General features: G+C 41.6%; 1 protein-coding gene across 4 annotated transcripts in view; it reads right to left on the bottom strand.

Annotated features, from left to right (window-relative positions):
* Positions 1-16,619: 16,619 nt before the first annotated feature.
* usp54b (ubiquitin specific peptidase 54b) overlaps positions 16,620-20,726 on the bottom strand; it is a 46,391-nt gene continuing 42,284 nt past the window's right edge. For all 4 annotated transcript variants that reach the window (XR_008413664.1, XM_053853621.1, XM_053853623.1 and 1 more), the window contains one exon: positions 16,620-19,813. Coding sequence is in view for 3 of the 4 variants with exons in the window: in XM_053853621.1 (XP_053709596.1) it covers positions 19,727-19,813 (87 nt within the window). In the remaining variant the exon portion in view is untranslated. The remainder of the gene's footprint in view (positions 19,814-20,726) is intronic.

Raw genomic sequence — 20,726 nt, 5'->3', positions numbered from 1 at the left:
GGATGAGGTTTTTTATTTTCTCACCAAAAATAATTGCAACAGACCACAATGTGACTAGAAACGGCCTAGAATATAATTGTTATTATATATTATTATTATAGATATTATTGTATATCATATATCATTCTCATTCAGTACCACTTGCTCTGCATTACTAAAGCACCATTCAACAATGCTCTTTGTTTGAAGCGCTGTCTGAGGTCCTGAATACTGGGTGGGTTAATTAAGTTGGAGCCATGCGCTTGCCGCTCTCTAAATCTCAGAAGTCATAATCTATGGAGAACCATTACTGTGTTCCATGTAGCTGCCGGATTTAAAGTGGATCTTGGTAAATCGATTGCAAATCAAGGTTCACCCCTGGGTCTGCTTCAAACCCAAAGTTGCCACAAGCCTGTGACCATATTGCTGCAAGACTGCACTGCACTGCATCAATTTGAGGACAATGTTGTACTTGTACTGAATTGTGATTATTGTATATATATATATATATATATATATATATATATATATATATATATATATATATATATATATATATATATATATATATATATATATATAGTATTTAGTAACACAGATTCCATTTACACAACAGGTAATGTTTTTCCCAATGCTTTTCTAAACATCTGAAAAACGTTAAGAAAAAAAACATGTTCAGAAGTTTAATTGCCTTCAGTTGAGAAGACTAACCAATCGATCACCGAAGAAAAAGAGCAGCAGAGTAATAATAATGAAATTGTTTTGAGATTGCATGATCTACTGCTGATGTTGGCATCTGAACTTGGGAATCCACCATCAAGCCAAAATGCTACAATAACCAGCAGGAGGAGGGATTCAATTATCCCGATCTCTGTCACAAATGGCTCCTGAATATAATGTTTGCGGTTAAAATTGTGCTAACACCATCTACTGTACTTTTCCCCCCTTATTCACCTTTTCCTGCACATTTCTATGACCAGCACTTTCAAGTGATTCACTGGCACTCGTTCCTCCAGACGATTGCCTTATGAAAGCGAAAACAACTGTGGTGTTTCAGGTGAATGTGGCCTCCATTTGCTCTCCAGGATCGTCACTCACCCACATGAATAGCTTCAATATGGATTACAAAATGTATTTTTTTTTGTTATTTTCATAACATGGCAACTCTGTTGGAATTAGTCTCCATTTTAAAATGTTTGTTGTATCATTAGCAGGGTTCTTCCCTGCATCCAAATGAACACATCAATTTCTCCATGGAAAAAAAAATATAATGACCACTCTCATCATCAATTTACAAGCTTTTATATCAAATCATAACTCCAGTAGAATTTAATAAAAAGAGAGATGGATAAAAACTGTGAGCCGATACCATACAACCAGGAGGAGAACAGTACGAATGCATGGTTGAATTCATTTGATGGCAAAAAGCTGCAGAGAGGATTAAAAACAGGGGCCATGACAGGTAAGATGAAGATAGAATGAGGGGGGACTCTCTAGCACCCAACTTCCCCATCATTTGTGCTTCTCTTGGATATTAGGAGACATTTCAAGTATAAACGTATTAACACTACGAACAACTCAGAACAACTGAAACTGAAAACCAGCAGCATGGCATGACAAGCATCTACACCGGGGCGAATGAGAAGCCGTGAACAAGAAATGGAAATCACGACTCAGTTACACTGGCTCTACCCCTGCTGTGAGGAGCGCAAAACATTCCCATCCCAGACAAAATGCAGGTCTTCTTCTTTGTTCCGAGGGACCTCGGGCACATGTGGCAATCCTCTGACAGATTATCAACTCACCTGCGATAAAACATTACTCCAGACCCAGAAGAGAAATCATTATTTCTGAGCATCACAATGGCTCGCCAGCAACAGTGCAAAGAGACATCTTTAACTCCTCACTCTAGCAAAAATTGTCATTCAAGCCTGCCACTCAAAATCTACCATTGAATTATTCTTTGTGTTGCTCCTATATTACAGTAGTATTTCCAGTTGACAACAGGCTGGAGGCTGACAGGCAACACTCCAGCCTCATTTCCATCTTGGCCAGCTCCCCCTCAGGGTTGTGTACTGAGTCCTCTGCTCTTCACCATACTAACACACAACTGCAGCTCAGAATCCGCTGCTAACTATTACATACTGTGCATATGTACACAGACGACTCATCAGTGGTGGGCTGACCGACAGAGAGGAGGCTGAATGATCCTGAACATCATCAAGACCCCACAGGTGAAGGAATTCGAAGGCAAACAGACCAATTTCTCCTGACCCTTTTTTTAAACGTGGAACTACAGAGAACATCATAAGGACCTTTTATCTCCCCATGGTTCTACAGCTCCACAGCCTCAGTCAGGAAGTCTTTGCAGCCGTGTGCGGAAAAGACAGTCAGGAACTCTGAGAAAAGATCCCTCAGAAAAACAACAATAGTAAAGATTCACTGACTAAGTTTGTGTGGCTGCCACCTTTTTTCTTTTCAATTGGAAGGTTGTGAATAGGTGCCCTTGATAGACCCTCATGGATATTACATAAAAACAGACATGAAAGTCTTGGGATCCCCTAATAAGAGATGAAGTAGGTGGGGAAATATGACAGGAGACCTTGTGGTTAACTACAGTCCTGGCAGCTCTGCCTCTGGTGCATCAAACACAGATAATGCAGTCCGCAGATGATACAGGAATTGATGCTGCAGATGGACCAACCAGCGCGTACTATGGAAAGAAGGGTCAGCGGAAGCTAAAATCAGAGACAAGCATGGGATGAAGGAGTGGCAGTTGGAAGTGAATCCTAGTGAGACCACTGCGCAGGAGGCCCAGCAGAGGAGATTAGAAAGACCAGGGATTACCAGCTGAGTGCCAAGATGGGATCTCTCTCTGTTTTATCAGTATGAATTTTAATCCACGACTAAACCCTCCACGCCTCTGCGCTCAGACGGCACAGACACGGCCGGAATGTGGTGAACACATGACGAGGACAGAAGCGCTGGTTATGCTGGGGAAAGGTATTAAATCAGAGCAAATATTCCGCCTCACAAGAGAAGCCAGCACATTTCTTATTTTAAAAAAGTCCTTGATCACAGTTATTATGAGCACATAAATGTCTTATTTACGTAATATCCCAACCAATTTTTGTTTTTCTGAATTAATTGGTTTCTGTCAAATGAAGTAATTTCTCTTCTTTAAAGACGAAGTTCAAAAGCCCTTTCATTATTGAATTCATAGAAAGAAGTACTCAGTGCACTGGAATGAAGTGGAATGAAGTGATTAGCGACTTCCACATTGTTCTTTGACTCACCTTTTAACAGTGTGGTGAATAAAATACCTGTATACTGTTTACTTTGCTCTCATTTCTATCCAATATTGCAGATGTTGATGTATCTAGTTTGCTTTTCATCCTATTAATGCACAACTTTGGTGCTTTTGGTGTTTCTGTGATTCCATAAACGTATTTCTGCACTTCTGTTCTCAGGCATGTTACTTACATGTTACATGTAAGTAACATGTTAGGTTACATGTAGCTTGTGTCTTGCTTACGTAAGAAACCACGCGCTTGTCTTGAATGGGCTTGATCCATCAACATTATTCAACGTGTTGAGTTACATTCCATCATCTTTGGTATTAAGCGCATTTTAATTGAAGGCTACTCCTGTGCGGGTCTGTAAAAATCCTTGTCAACATCCCAGTTATCCATATGCGAAGTTCTCCACGTAGAGCAGCAGTTAAGCATGTGTGGCAAATTAAAGTGAATTTAATTGTCTCCTCAGAACTGGACGGCAGCGATGTGATAATCTAAAACGGATCTGAGAAGTTTGACTTTGAGCTCTCCAAGCAGAAATTATCTGTAATGGGCTGCGAAAATGAAAGGACAGATTTGTCAGAGAGTCTCCCAGGCAGCTCGGATGATAATAACCTGCATAATACCGTGTCCCGGCCACACACTCCTGGCACAGGACAATGCTCACGCTTCTTCAGGTGACACACTCAGAGGAACTCTCAGTGAGGTCATTGACCGTGTCCTTAAATGTTTTTACATGGCTTTCTGGTCATGAAGAAGAAACAATAGAGGAGGCGCTTGTTGACTTTCTCTGCAGAAAGACTTAGTTCTCTCATTATCTTTCACATAAATTTAAGTTAGGACCTTGACACCTTTGTGAAAGTAGTGCCTTTCACTGAGGCACTTGTTGTTTGGAAGTGAGAATAAGTAGCCGCCACTTGTGCAATTTAATTTACATTTTGTGCTGTTGCGTGTTTGTGCCCAGAAACAGTTGCCGTTACAGCAAAATGCGAGCACAGCTTCTGATCATGCTTGATCGAAGCATCACAGCTACAGTAACGTGGTAGACAAACCGCAAAGAGTGACATCAATTGGATTCTTCCCCAGCAGGATTAGCTGTGACTGAATAGCAGGGAGAAGAAAATAAGCATCAGGTACTGAAAGACGAGTGACTAGCATGTGGGCGTCAGTGAATGAAAAGACATTAGAATAAGGACAGTGACAAGTGAGGAAAAAGAAATTTCATAGGTGAAAAGGTGCAAATAGCTAGAGGAATGCGGCTTTACAGAGTAGTAACCTTTAGCCACCAAAGAAGCAGGCATCGAATTGTTCAACCAGGACAGGACAGTTTTTTCAGTACCGCTTTGTTTAAAAAGAGCTATTATAAACAACATACAAAAGAACACATTTGTTGGTTTGTCTGGCAAAAGCATAATCATGTTGGTCTGAGTCATTATGCAGCAGATGCACTTCTTCACTGGAGTTAGGGTTCAGGCCCATTTATGCTCCCTTTATGTACAAAATTGTACCCGTCCATTTCAAACGTTAAAACTGAGACATTTCCATGTGTTCTTTACGTCGGTATTGCTGTTCACAATATATCCACCAGGGGGAGCAGCCCAGAGTCAAAGCTTTATGACCAAAACCAACATGGTGACTATGGAGGATGTATTGATAGAGAAAGAGGAAAACAGAGGCAGCATTGTAGGAGGCGGTGGTTGTTGAGGCTCTTGTCACTACCTGATGTGGTCTGCTGGAAATTGTGGTGCTGGAAGAGGAATACCAACCATAGTTTTACCAACAGACATTCACTGGTAAGCGCATGCGTATCGTGCAACGGTAACAAAGTTTTTTTACTTATAACAATATTTTTTTCTTTACTTATATAATAGTCTAGATGTAGAAATTGTATGCTTTTATCTGATGTTCTATTTTTTTTAAATCCAACAACATAAACGGACTCAAGCACCGCACCAAGGTAGACATAAACCTCGTTCAGGACCAGAAGTGCTCACTCCTGCTCCTGTTAAATCTATGTGAAACAAATGTAAGCTGAAATGTTTCCCATACAATAATGATAATTTATCATAAACACATTACATTTCGCAGGTCAAATGTGTTGGGGGAGCTTGAACTGTGTGATTCAATAATGCAGGATAAAAACAAACAAACTAGAATATCAGATAAAAACACAAGTAAAAAATGATTTTAATAAATAAAAAAACTTTGCACGATATAAATAAATCGTCTTCTTCGTGTCTCATTAGAGCTGCGTATCAGGTAGTGACAGCAACACTGCCCCCAAAGTTTCCTGTGGAACTGCTCTGTTTGGTCCGTAATCTTTGTGGAAACGTGCAGAAATACGGATGAATTTTATGGGGAGTCTGTATCTGGATCAGTACGTTAAGTTAAGCACAAATGGGCCTCTATGCTAATTCAAATGGCTCTCATGCTTTGTACTGTCCACTCCTGTGCTCTCCAGTCTATGTCTAAAGGAGGCACTCATGCACTGTGCGAGGAATAAGTGTCTGTGGATTTTATTTTCCCTTTACTCAAAGGTGACATTCACAATCACAATCGTGCTTAGTTGTGAGTTATAATCTCATGACCACGTCACCATTCCTGCACAGCACGGGAATTTGTTAAAACTGACCTGCATGTGCTCATAGAGAGCTCCAATATCAGTTTTTGAAACCCATGATCAATATTACATTCCATAATCATCAAAATAAAGAGTGAGTAAATGTAAATGTTTACATTGATCCACACGAATCTGTCGCTTGGTGACTTGGACTTCATTTATTATGGCTTCCTGCTCCAACCCAACCCACACAGTGTTTTCTTTTCTCCCAGACACAAACAAAGTCCCCAACCCTGCCATTTCCTGCCTCAAATTTATGGATCAAATTGTGGGTTATAATTCTTGTTGACAGCACTTTGTTGAATATGTGAAAGGGTTTAAAGAGACCCACCAGCCAACCATATCTAACACACAGCATGGTTGTTACCGCTGACAAAGTTGTGTTTTTGACGCCGTTCATCATCATGAAATCTTCAGATGTTGATAATGAGATAAGGAACAAATAATGACATTTTGGTGGTGTTTTGAGGCTCCATCTGGCTTCATCTTGGGTTTTGAACAGCTGCCGATTATGTACCCTGCTACGTTCAGTGCTCGGAAAATAGGGTGAAAAAGTCCCCATAAGTAAAACGGAAGGCAGTTTAGATGAAACTTTTCATTTCAATGTGGTTTCTGGGATGACTTAGGAGCGCAGAAAAAAAGCATAAATCTTACTATATCTGCCCCATTTGTCAGCTTTGCTGGTTCACATAGACCAAGTCTTGTAAGTTACCTTACGTGTGATACAGTGAGAGCATGAATGAGTTGAAAGATATAATACAGTAAGTAATAATTTCCAGTTTAGTTACACATCTCTGTCCATTTATAATGATTTCAAAAAGTTTTTGAAAGTGCGACTCTCAGTCTTTACACCTCTTTCTTGTTTAAATTCCACTTCAGTTCCGGCACAGTTCTATTTTTGCATAGCTCCACACAGAACCGCAGCAGAGAGACCCATTCAGATGGAAGGCGGCCACTATTTGTAGATATTATTAGAATTTTACCGTGAAAGAGCAGGGTAAAAATTAAGTCATATCTGATGAACTTGAGTGTGAAGCAGTGAAGGGAGCGCCTCTTTCGTGACAACATGAATGACAACATAAATGTCGGCCCATTCCTTATGACACTCGTCATAAACTCAATAAAGGCATCGGCTGTATCAACACGCAAAGTAGCGTGGGATGACGATTCTTGCTTCAGCAACTACCACTTGGCTCAGTGGGTTATCACGGTCAAATGTGATCCAGGCCCGGAACTTCATCATCTCTGAATCTATGCGAGTGATATCCTGTTTCATGTGCCCCACTGGTCCTTGATGAGGCTCACGATAAAGGGCCTGAGATGATCAGAATACATCACCATATTCTTTGCTCTTGCTTGGACTTCTAACTGTGCAAATATCTCCTCATTATCAACGGAGGATTTCATCATTTTGTTAATGGTTTCCACTGTAATCCTATCCTATTCCTTTCTTCCTTCAGATTTTTTTAGCGCTATTTCCTTTTTATGTTCTATTCCTTCAGTGGTGACAGTGTCACTGGGATGTTGTCCTGTACCTTCCTTTATTTTGGCAGTTTCTCTTGTTGATTTGTGAAACGTCCTCTTTTATTGTCACAGTCTTTTCATTCATCTTCATCATATGATCTCAATTCTCCCTCAATATTATTTATATATGAAAATGATTGAAACAAGAAATGTTTTTTGTTCATTCTGCATTGTTGGCTAAAAAACGTCTTAATCTCCATCACTGCCGACTGTGCCTCCATCTCCTCGATAATTCCTTCTGGTTGGCGTTTTCTATGGATTCAGACCAATTCGAGTCTAATTCAGGAGCTACTCCTGACCATCCAGTCTGGTGTGTTTGAAGTGATAAACAAAATTTAAAAGGACATCAGTTATATTGTATTTGTTTTCAAGAGAGGGCTAAGAGTACCGCCTACTGTCAGTGGATGAGAGTAGTCATAACTATTACAGAAAACCTACCGAATATACCACTGAACTGAACTTGAAACAAGGAAAATCATTCACTTTATTATTTTCGATATTCAAATGTTCCATACTCAAATGTCCGACCCGAGCGTCCTGATCCTTCCCCATGGGTCTTCACGCTTATCCATAAATAAAAGCCACCACGAAAAATAAAGGAAAAACACTGACAATATACTGTGTTCCTCTTTGGAGAACCCGATTCTAGACTTTGATTATACATACCTAAAACATGTAGAGCTCAGATAGTGTCACGAAGACAAGAGGGCGCTGAGGGAGGCCAACAAAGAGAAACAAAGAAAGATGGAATAAACAAAGAGCCTCTGAGGAGAAGGAAATGACTGTCGAAAATGAAAACATGGAGGAGATATTGAGCTGCCCTGCCACAATGCAAGACAATTAACCATGTCAGGAGCTGGCAGGCGGACAGAGGAGTGGCCAACCGGGACATAGAAATTCCTTTGAAGGATCTGACCATAATGATAATCATCGAAATAATAATGGGCCAGTCAGAGTGTGCTACAAAGTGACACAATATGATCACAAATCCTATTATTTTAAAGGTGGGAGGAGGCTGAGACGATGAAATGGCGAATACATTTGTCACTTAATCCCTCACCATTTCAGGTGGGTGAGAGTGTGGGTGCATTGGAGTGGTCCGAGAGTGGAGAGCAGGAGTTGTCTGTGTGCAGAGTACACAAACTACCAAGAGCAGCGGGTGCCCCTGACAAAAAAAGGTGTACATCCTGGCTGTAACTTTAATAGGAATTTGGCTGCAATGACAGCCACTAAGAGGTGGAATAGACCGTTGAAGAGGTCATCTGAGGTGTTGGTCATGAAGGGATGGCCTGACTGAGGCTCACATTTCAGACAAGTGGTATGGCCATCACATGACAGACCCAGAAATGCCAGACAGCTTTCAGATCTCACATTTCCTCTGAGAGAATTCCCCAGTAGAAGGTGCTATGCATTGCAGAAGAGATGGTTGTCAGGGTTACCCTCCTCACGGATCTCAGCATCCACAGTTTTGTAAAGCACTCCAGGAAAGCTGCTGCGCCATGAGAAATGAAACAAGCAGGAGACATTGCAAAAGAAAGCTCCATTATGACCGCTTAAATGGATGACCTCTGAATCTGGATTAAGGTTTAATGGCCAGTTGAAGTGATATCCACTTCACTTGGCTGGACATAAGTTGCAAAGCAGCGGCTAAAATCATCATAATGGCAGCGGCTATGGTGTTTTCACCCCTCTCTGCCATTAGGCTCTCCAAAGTGATATTTCAGCTTTTTTTCCAAGCGAGCTGGCTCCACAATATCCTGGATGAATATTTGCAGTTAGACTTCTTTAATTGTAATAATAGTCAGTTTTATTGCCAAGCAAATTTGCAGAGATGGAAAACCCATTGAATGGCTGGGTTTTCTGCTGGAGAATGAATCTCAACACCTTGCTCATCCAAAATAAACCCAGGACTTTCACGACTCACTAGAGAGCACTGTGCCATCTCATTCCACTGTGGTATTTCTTTTACCTCAAATAGCTGCAGTTAAAGACCAGAACTTTGACATCATGACAATGAATTATGCAGCTGAGCTTCTGTTCGTTTGTAATTCAGGAAGCACTATTTCTCATTTTCCTGCAATACATTCACTGTACTGGTGTTTGTACTGGGCACACTCAGGGAAAGGATGCACCACAGTGGTGCCCAACTTGTGACCTGGCCCAGGCAGGCATACGCTGACCAGTGTCTCAAGTCGGAACATACCTACTGCCACCTGGGGGTGGTCTGCCTCCTGGCCGTAACCCTCTAGGAGGGTGGTGGGAGAGTAGCCTTGACTGGACTTCCCATCTTGGATCTGGTCTGGCTGTGCATGGATTGGCCATTTTGCCCAGCATAGACAGTGGGCCAACAAGGAAACACCCATGCCAGGAAACACATCGGGACAGAGAGAAGTTTTTAACTGGAGTCATTTAGCATCAAAGATCACATACAGAAAATGTTTTGGCCATTGGTTGGTTGCTTTTGGTCTTCACCACTCTCTCCCCATCCTATGATAGAAAAATATCTCCAAGCTGATCGACAAACTTCATCAGTCTCAGCTGGTGATCTTTGGTCTTCTGAAACTATTGGTGCTGAGAGTGGAGCATACATGTCCTGACCTGTCCTCAAACCCGCGTTTTCTGTGGCAACACCTCGGAAGTTCCACCTCTATCTGCAGTCCTGAAAATCCGTCTGTTCCTGACCTTCAGATAACCAATGTTGGGCAAGTTACTTTAAGTTAGTAACTTATTTACGGTTACTAGTTACCTCATTCAAAAGTAACTTTGTTACTTCAAGTTACTCATTACTGTCAAAGTAACTAGTTACTAGCAAATGTAACTTTTTTTAAAATTGTATATTATAGCGGAGCTCAAACATAATCATATTAGAACAGCCACGGTCATCTGGCTGGGTCGGGCACAGGCAACATTGGTCAGAATCAACCCCATTATCGTTCTTTTTTTGTGTGGCCTACTAAACTAGATAGTCAGGTAATAAAGGCTACCTATCCTGTATAAGCCCTAACCCAGAGTCATCCCATTACAAAGTCGCCACTTGGTGACCTTAAGGTGCAATGGCAGTGAGAGTGCAGGTGAACGAATGACAGTATTGGAACTTATGATGGGCATATTTATTGTCATCATTTAGATTAGAAACTATACTTTTAGCAGTGCAAAAAGCAACTCTTTTCCCAGAACACTCAGTAGTAGCAGGAATAAACAATAGTGCAAAACTGATGCTGACGATCATCTCAACAGCAACACAACTGCATCAACTGGAAACATGAACTGCAGTGACAACTCAACAGCTGCAACAGGCAGCATGTCTTCCACAACATACCTCGCTGATACTAGTATGTTCAACTGCTTCTGAGATGAAGGCTGTGCAACAGGCGTCACGAAGTCAAGATACTGCTGTTTGGCTGCAGTGGCTTCTCCTGTGGCATCAGACCAGCCAAACTTAGCAGCGTCTGCTTCGGCCTCTTTTCCCACAAATTGGTCGATCGACACGTGTTAAAGATGTTACGGCAGATTGGAATTGCTCTTTTGGACGTGCATAGTGTTTTGGAGCCTCCACGTAGCTTACACGCCACTAGAATCTTTCTCTGGTCTTTTACAGCTAAAAGGAAAAATAATGAGATTATATCCACAATGGGAATCCCACACATGGACAGTCATGGATTGCAGCCATTATGTTTTTCACATGCGCCGTGCTGCGTCACGTGAATGATGCAGGCTTCACGTCCACCACGGAAGCTTTTAATGCGTATTATGAACACTGCTTTTTAAACTTTTGAGAGAGTTGTGAACGTGAAGTAACGAGTAACGGGCATGTTTAAATCACAGTAGTGATAAACGCGTTGGTAAATTTGGCAAAGGGACGCGCTATGGCACTTGTTATTACAAAAGATACGCATTAGTCCTGCAGATATCACAGCAGCATCATACCAAACTTACAGCTGCAGCTGACGGCGTGATGTTTGGAAGAAGCCCTCAAACTTAACAGTGAAGAGGTTGAAAACAGGCTAGAAATAGTTTGTAGTCACTCGGGGAAGAATCCCATTGCAGGTCGGAGCAGTGTGACATGAAAAACATTCTCTCCTAAAGAGGCTTGGTGGTTGCTCCTCAACTTATGGATACATGTGGGAGTGATATCCTTTCTTAACCATCCTTCAAACCTTTACAGAAATGATAATAGAAAGTCTCTTCAAGGACTTTATATGTCGAACAAACAGCCTGGTCAGGTGTCGGCATCACACCTGAAGAGCCACAACAGCAGCAGTCAGTGCACAAAGCTCCAGTAATGTGACATCAATTATGCAGCTAAGCCTCTGCATGTTCATAAGTCAAGAAAGTAAGCTTCCTCAGTGGATGGCAAACGTGAATGGCTGCAGTGATGAATGGATGAAGTAATGAATGGAGTGAAGGATGAATCACCAATTCTCTGCACGTGTAATCAGCCAGTCATAGTTTCTATGGTAACAGCTCAGTCTGACACAGGATGCACGTTCTTTTTTTGTTGTTCTTTGCTCTCATTCATTCAGAACTCACAGAGAACGTGCCTGAAGCTAAAGCACTAGTCCAGGAGCAGCTGTTTAAAACCGGAGAATAGGAAAAAAATTCATCTCTGAAGATGAGATGCAAAAACTAGGAGTGAATTCTTCATCATTTAAATAATAATAACTCTCAGGTGTATTGTTCATTATTTCACAATATCACAGATGATTCAAAGGAAATAGGGAACAATATTACTACATGGCAGACAAAGCTGTATGGATATTTAATAATCATGTTTAGCTTATTTTTGCTTCGCATTGAAAAATCCCATTCGGTTCTCGCCTCAACATTATATTTAACCATCTGAACAGAAAACATCAAGCCTCTGAAAATGTAGCCTCTTGATAAGAAGTTAGGTCAGACTCGGTGAAAGTAACATTATTCAGGGGAATAACTTGTATGAGTAAGCAGATGAAAAGACTCAGCAGAGGTTTGTTCATGGAAGAAGTCACGATGAGGTGCAGCAGAGCAGCTCCGAGTTAAAAATAACTGCAGTTTCTATTTTATCCGACGTGGTCTTCCTCAGCCCGTCTCCCTCCTCTACTGGCGGGTTATTTTTAGCCTCAGATGACTCTCAGATCGTGAGCTTCTGTCTGCACGTGAGATCCTCGCACGTGCCGCACGCTCAAACTCCTGGACAGACAGCGAAGGCGTCAAGCACCAGCCACATCACTGCTGCTGGTGACGACAGCGTAGAGAGACTGAAAGGACAGGAGGAGGAGGAGGACGATTGCAGAGAAAGAGAAATGTCACATTGTTTTGGAAAGCAGAAGTTCTTTCATTTAGCAGCAAAGGGCTATTAAATGGTTGGAGGGTTCCAATATTCCAACGCGGCTCAGATGAATCTGAAGGCGAACACCTGCTTTTACAGTGATTCCTGTTTCGATGTGCTGGACTGAGCATGTTTCACAGATCGTTCAAAAGTTCCTCACTCTGGTGCAAAATAACTTCTCGTCAAGTTTCTGAAGGGGAGGGTGCCTCCACTCCTGATTCTCACATTCATGTGAAGGACATGCGTCTTTTTGGAGACGGCCCACTCAGATCACACATCTAATGTAGTCATCTTTGACCACTTATCTTTTCCCGCGGGTGTCAATTCGGACTCAGCCGTTCTGAGTCACTAGACTAGCTGATATACAGACTGGACTGGGAATGTGGTTTCTACAAATGCTTGTGATGGTACTACATTCTTCTAAGATGCCTCAACCAGCTTTACTGTTTGCTACTGCATTATTATAATGGTTGTAGCTCTTGGTGGACTGTTTTTTTTTGCCTCTGGCCACATCGAGGTCCATCATTGAAAACAGTCGTGACAAACAACAACCATGTTGCTGCTCATTATAATGGAGCACTAGCTAAAGATTTTGGGTTAATAATTGTAATAAGTTGACTGTGTACTTGTAGTTATCATCGTGAAGTGACAATTTACCGGGGGAGAGCTGAGAGAGGCGGAACAGTGCTGTCATTGTTCTCAAAACTTTGCGATTCACCTGTCCACATGGGGACCACTCTGGGACCTGGTTTCAGGCACAGTGGTGAGCAAGACGAGGATGGAAGACCTGCCCAACACAGAAGCTGATGTGACCCAGTCCGCCTCTGTCTGGGCAGGAAGTTAAAGAAAGACTTGAACTGTGTTTTCCACTCACAGCCCCAATGCTTACCTTCTGTTTACTTCTTTGTGTCCATGGCAAGGTTTCCCCAGTCATGAGCCTGGCCAACAGGGTAAGACTTGACTTGCAAGGTTTCATCCAGATTTGCCTTTCTCATACCTGTGTCCATCCAGCACCTGTTACTTCTCTAACCAGTCGTGGGTCTGCTTTTGCTCTGCTGAAGGAACCAGGTGTCCTCCTCCGAGAGACACTGCATCCTTGTACTGCACATTCACTTTTGAGTCAGTTGAGAAATAGACACATTTCTGTATGTAATAATAAAGATTTATTTACTACAGAACCCATTGGGTTTTGATGCGTATTACGGATACATTGTTTTTCTGTTTCAATTTTTGTTATTTTCGGAACCCAATTGCAGTGATGAAAGAGGCACTGGAGGAGACTGGAGTCCAGGTTTTCTTATGCACAGGTGATCAGAGGATGATTGACTCCAGCCGTGTGCCACACAAACAGGAAGGAAGGAGGGAAAACAGGGATCAAGGAACAAAATAAAAGCGGAATCATGACAATTGTCTTCATATTTCTCCTTTTAATTACTAGTCTAACGGTGCACTTCAACCCTGGAACACCACTGTGGTCACATGGTTTCTGTTAAGTTAAGTGGATCCTATTGACATAGTGCAGCTGCCATTGAATGACTTGGCTTGCTGACTGTTGGACGGCAACTGAGTAAAACACAGCGACGACTCCTTAACCTTGGCAACATTTTCATGAGTATATTTCATCAGGTTCATGTTGTATCTCTACTTATTACAATGTCGCTCCTGCACTTTGGTTTAAATTTGCCTCCTCTGCTTAACTGTGGTTTCCATGTCTGAACAATGTTGCCAACATTTCTGAGCACCTTGTTGACTTCTCTCGGCGACGTCTCATTATGAAGATGTGAAGGCCTCGTGTTTGCTGTCTAATTAGAGGTCCTCACACAGAAGCGTGCACACATCCGTCCCGCTACATCACCTCTCCTCCTGAGCTGCCTGTGCCCAGTCGCTGTTCTTCATGATTAACAACACTGTTTGTTATAGCCAGAGGAAGTTGAGCATCACGTATGTGCTTATGACTGAGAAATTTGGATGCTGGCGAGGACTTATGACCAGGGAGGATAAACGCCATCTGCACCATAGAGACCTGTTGTGGATGGTTTGCTTGTTTGTGAGCTCTAGTTAAACATGTGACTAGTAAACATTGACTAGTTTGGAACAATGGCGACCAAGTCGATGTTTTGTTTCCAAAACCAGGGATGAACACATTCCGATTCACAGACATTTGGAATTCTGGCCCGGCAAATGATGAACGCTCTGGTCAAATACACCAAGAAGCTACTCTGGTTGGTTCCGGTCTGGAGGGATCTGAGGCACCTACTGTGTAGGAAGTGGAGGACTCAGAGGGGCTCACCATGATGCTGAAATAATATTTTTCGGTAAAGAAGCAGGATGAATTTTCATACTACTGTACGTCAACCCTATACTATTGCATGAGATTTTATTGAGACCTTCACAAACATTGTCAGAATCATTATCTGATAACATGAAGTGAGGGGGAGACGCAGTCAGTCAATTCTCATTCTCACCTTAAAACTGCAGTGATCATCTTCATTTGATGTTTCAAGAAATGTATTCATGAGTTGTTATCTGAGTCATTTCGTGCTCGACTAAAAACAAACTTGACACACACTTATTTTATCTTGGTCTACAGATAAATGGCATAATGGCACTAAATATTACATTTGGACCTCACACGCTCCAAAAGTCAAACTTGATAGTAGTAAAATAGAGAAAGACCCTACACTTGAAATTATAGTGAGAACTTGACAATCTCTTGGATTTCTGAAAAAGTCCTCCTTGAAAATGGATTATTGAGAAGATAAGATGATCCAACTTTGCTGACTCACCCACGTTTCATGTGTCGAAGTCCTCTCCATGATGCAAAAAGTACCTCATCATGACACTGCTACTTTTTAAAGTTATTGCTATATAGTCCTCCCCATGTGAAATCTCGGAGAATGATTGATATATGAGTCACATTTCAGTCATTTAACCAATATTAACTATGATTCCAGCAGGAACACTCATGGCAATAGTTTTAGGTAGGGAAACTGGGAATAAGGGGCAGTTTTTAATTATTCTTATTAAACTGTTCTTCTCTCTGTGGAATGTAAGTCATGCTAAATATTGCCTGAATTGTACACTATGTATCAATAATGGAACAAAGTTATATAATAAATTCAATCCCAGAATTTAGATTGCACTGATTTTATTACAGGACCAACAGCAGGTCCAATATTTTAAACCTGTATCAGTTTAACATTCGCCTTCTTCATCTTCACATGCCTCGTGAGACAGGTGACTTTGGGTGGCCTCCTTAGATTGAATATAGGCACCAAGAAAAACGCCTGATTCCAAAGAGAAATGTCAGATGTGTTTTCTGATGTAATGGTTTGGCATTTATCATCAAATTCAGCTGTGATGTGTTTCCAATGAGCAACGCAAATTTTTAATAAGAATATTAACAATAATAATAATAACACTCATTCAAAATGTTGTGTCAATAACTCAAATTTTGCTTATATTAACACGCATTCATGTAATAGTTGATGAATAGCACGACACTCTGACAAGACAAGATCACTGCTCACATCTAGTGGCACTAGAGTCAAACTACAGAGTCATCACCAACCTGCTGGGAACACTTGCCAGTGTAGTGTAGATTTTATAGATTTATATATATATCTCTATAGATAGATAGATATAACAGGTTTTTGGGTATATATATATATATATATATATATATATATAGATAGATATAGTAGTTCTTGCATATCTTTATATGCAAGAACTACACATATCTCCAATGCCACTGAATGGGAAGGGATTCTGTTTGTCTGATGCATAGTTCTGAAATACCAAACGTTAGCTCTGATTATATAGATAGATAGAATAGATGAGAAAGAAAGTGGCTCATGCATTTCAAATAAAACACACAGACCGTGTACGGTGGTTACGCCTCCAATGGGAGTGCATCGGTAATAACTTTATTGCAAAAATACAGGTTCCCTCTTTCCCCGAGCAACACCACCCCAGCAGTGACACACACAGTCTCCACAAGCAGAAACACCCGCAGCAGTTGGTGCATCATCTCTCCGACCTTCACACGAACTGCTTTAGTTTACATTCATTCGCTCTCCATCCTCTTCTTGTTGCTCTTCTTTTGTATTCCATCACAGATGTGGAACAACAAAGTTCTCCAGCAGCATAAACATGAGATCTTGTCTGGTTCTTGCCTGAGTCCACGAGAGGTTTTGGGGTGTTGGCCTCCTAAAACGGGATCATGAAAGAAGGTTGATTTGCATAGCGGACTCATGCGCTACAATTGGCTACATTCCCGAATCCGGAACTCCCAGGAACAAAACAGAAACATTGGAACTGAAGCTAAAGATAAACAAAAGACAACAATGTTAATACACTCTGGAGCTAAACCTTTGGTGAATTAACAATCGATCCAAAAGGGCCAGTGATGTTTCATATAGTTAAATAGTCACACATGTCTTCATAAACAGAATCAGAGACCTACAGAGGGGGATCCCCGAGTTCCTCACTCACCTCTGACTATTCTGGATAAACTTCACGGCCTGAAAATATACCTCTATCACATATAGCATTTAAATATTTCACAGGATAAAAACCATTTAGCATTTTATACAAGAGGCGTCCGTCTGAACTTGAGACCTTCTGTCACAGCCTTCACACTTGTCACACATCCTTCAAAAGTGCACTTCCACTCCCTTTCGTCGATAATATTCAATTACCAATTTACACATAGAGCCAGAGATACGCTGTGCAATTTTTCAGGGATTTGTTTAGACAGCAATATTGTGAGTCAATTGCCTTCATTTCTAAAGGGTAGAACGACATTTCACCAAGAAGCCAGTACAACACATGAAATATGAAGTCATACACAGTACCAAATTGACTCCATAGCTCCTACAAATGGAAAAGAATTGGCTGTCGCTATGTACTTTCTTGCTTCAAGCATTCTTGCTTGACGCTTGAGCTTCTGATACTATCAAGTCACTCATTCTAAACACATCAAGTTAATATCTTTTGGTGATTTTTATCAAAACCCAGCCATCACTTGAGGATGACGGCGTCACTCGAGGCAATTTTTAAAGCAAAACATGTCAAAGAATGTTAAGTGTGAATCAAACTCACTTCACTGCATATTTTAACTAATTTGGCATCAAGAATACAGATTTGCTCCTAATGACCGCACCAATGCGTGGACTGGCCTCATGCGACCCATCACGTGACCTGTGGAACGGCTAATAATAAAGTAAATAATTTCTTAGCCTATTATTCAAATCACGCAAACACTTTGTTTAATGAACAAAATAATGCACCAGCACTCACGTCCATTGATTTTTACAGGCTGTACTTCAATTTTTGAAATAAAGTGGCTGCAGATACCACTCAAGGTAACAGACAATAAAACATATTTTGGCTATTTCTTTAAGTTAATCTTGTTAATATATTATATATAACTGTGAACTATAAATTCACAAAAGGAATCATAGGTATATAGCAGTCTTGAATATATTGTCATGACATAAAGTGGCTCACAATGAAATGTCTGAAATCCAAAGCTAAACTTTCATTTGTGCAAAAAACGCATAGTCATAAAAACTCACCATCAGCGACTGTTCTCATGTTGAACTGACGAAATATATTGATTTTGAGTTTAGGTCGCTAAAACAAAGGAGGAAACTGTTGGATCAATGGACACACTCATGCTTGTAATAAATAAAACTGTGACCAGTTATTCCCCAACTTTAAGTCACAAAGTCGATTGGAATCCACTCAGATACGATAAAACAATCGCTGCAGGGCCAAAATAGGAGGTGAGAGTTAACTTTTACATAACACTTAATAGGAAAATTTGCTAAAAAAATTCGAATTGAGAATTCTGTTTTTGTCATCAAGTCAATGTATTGGTCTTTGTTTTCTCAACAAGCTCCACTTCTTAAACTGTGACAGCAAATATCAAAACGTTTTGGATAAAATAAAAATAAATTGTAACTAAAGAATTATTTTTGAGTTTAAAAGAAATAGAGAAAAAAAGTATTTTTTTTCAGAGCAGTACGAAAAGTCTTATCGTAGCCACTAGCATAGCATCGCAAAAGCTTTAGCATTTTTCATTTGCATTCGCAAACTTTCAGATAACGTTTAGTCCACGTCAGCTGCCCTTTCATTTCGGAACAAACGAAACAAAACCAAAAAGGAGCATTAAGTAAAGAGAAGGGACTGAAGCACTTTCCTTGTTCATTCTCCCAGAAAAAATGGGAGAGCTGTCATTTGTCAGCGAGCGTTTGTTATTTTGGGAGGTGGCGAAACTCCAGCTAGACACTTGTGAAGTGCACTCCACTTCTAGTTAAAATGCAGACTCGAGGAAGTACCATTTGTTTGTCATATTACGTTAATTATCATGATCAACATTCCATAAGGTCTTATTAATGAACATACAGGTTTCATACATGAGTTTAGTCTGTACAGGACTCAAGAGTTCGTCCTCGGGCAGGTTACTGTGCACGCACGCAGCAAACTAAGAGCGTAAACAAACATCGAAAAAGGAAAAGGTGCAGAACATATGGCTGTCCATCGATAACAGACCTGGTTCGGCCCATGTCAAATGCCCGTGAAAGAAGAAGAAGAGGCGTGGCTACGCAAGCCGGCCGCCCCCCTGAGCTAGGGTTCCAGGAAAGTGCAGGAGTCTGCAGAGAGCTCAGGTCCTCGCTCGGACCGGCCACGAGTACCGGCCCCGAACGCACAGGGCACCTAGAAGAGCCGGGGGGGGGGCGGTGGCCAATAGTTTTCGGGAGCAGGGGAAGGGGCTGAGGTTTTATTGAGGGGTCTGAGTGACTGCATAGACAGAGTAGAAGGTCAAAGGGGGAGGAGGAAGGCAACAGGGGGCTAAGCAGGTGCTGCAGGCGTCTACGTCAGTGTGTGCGTGCATTTGTTGAAGAAGCGGGCGGTTTGGTGAGATCCTCCAGAATCAAGGCCAATAGAGGGCGCCGATGTTGCAGCCCGCCACACGCGTCGAGGTGGCCGCCGTCAGTTCTGCGCGGCTGGACTGCGGTCAGACGAAAGCTTGACCCCTGTCAGACACAGCCAGAAGCTCCCTGCAGGCCCCGACAGCTCCTGGACCACAGAGACAGGAGAAGCAGGTTCACACTTTTGACCTGAAGGGTGACTGCGTGCTCGGGACAACAAGCTGAGGTTGGATGAGGGAAAAAAGAGACTACATTTAAATTTTGTTAAAAAAAAAAAAAAAAACAATAACTGAACATCCTTGAACATTTTACCATCCTGACAGTCCACTGGAGAGAAGATGAACTTTTTCTACTGTAAATACTCATAAATGCTGTCTTTAACAGCACACTTTATCTTCTTCTGAACCCAAGTTAAATTGATGAAATGAAGCTTCCTGCTGTTTCTGACTGCCCCCTATTCCCTCTGACAAAAAATTCTGAAAGATAAAAGGCTTTCATTGAACATTTACGAGGTGCGTATGTTTTTGCCTGAGGGACCTATGAGATCTACCCGCAGATCTACCTATCACATGACATCACCTAGGTAGCAGCCATATCTGGCTACAAGTCATCAGATTCTCACAAGAGTCAGACACACTAATCGCTTCTGCACTAGATCCTGGCCAGATCCACCAGACAGACAGTGGAGTCGACTGCTGTCTGGAATCCGACGGTCATATTTGGCCCTGACTTGGGCCGGATGTGGTCCGGATTCGTCCATTACTAAACTTGATTTTGCGACTCCAGGACAAATCTGTCTAACATCCGCATTGGACCTGGGATCCATACCAGATGTAGCCCATGATTCAAATATCATCTGGACGGGATCCGGCGCGGACTCCCGAGTACATCTAACCCATATCCGGGTCAGACACGTTTCGCTATCAGGGCACTGTCATGCCAAAAAAAGATTTTCTAAAAATCAAACCACTGATCCGTCTGTCTCAGCTGTAATTTCACTTGGCTGCCTAAACTAACTACTTGCCTGTTTACTGTTTATAATCTGTAATTATACAGTTATT

The sequence above is a fragment of the Synchiropus splendidus genome, chromosome 1, assembly GCF_027744825.2.
Source record: "Synchiropus splendidus isolate RoL2022-P1 chromosome 1, RoL_Sspl_1.0, whole genome shotgun sequence".
Taxonomy (NCBI): Eukaryota; Metazoa; Chordata; class Actinopteri; order Syngnathiformes; family Callionymidae; genus Synchiropus; species Synchiropus splendidus.
This window is presented reverse-complemented; position numbering and strand designations above follow the sequence as displayed.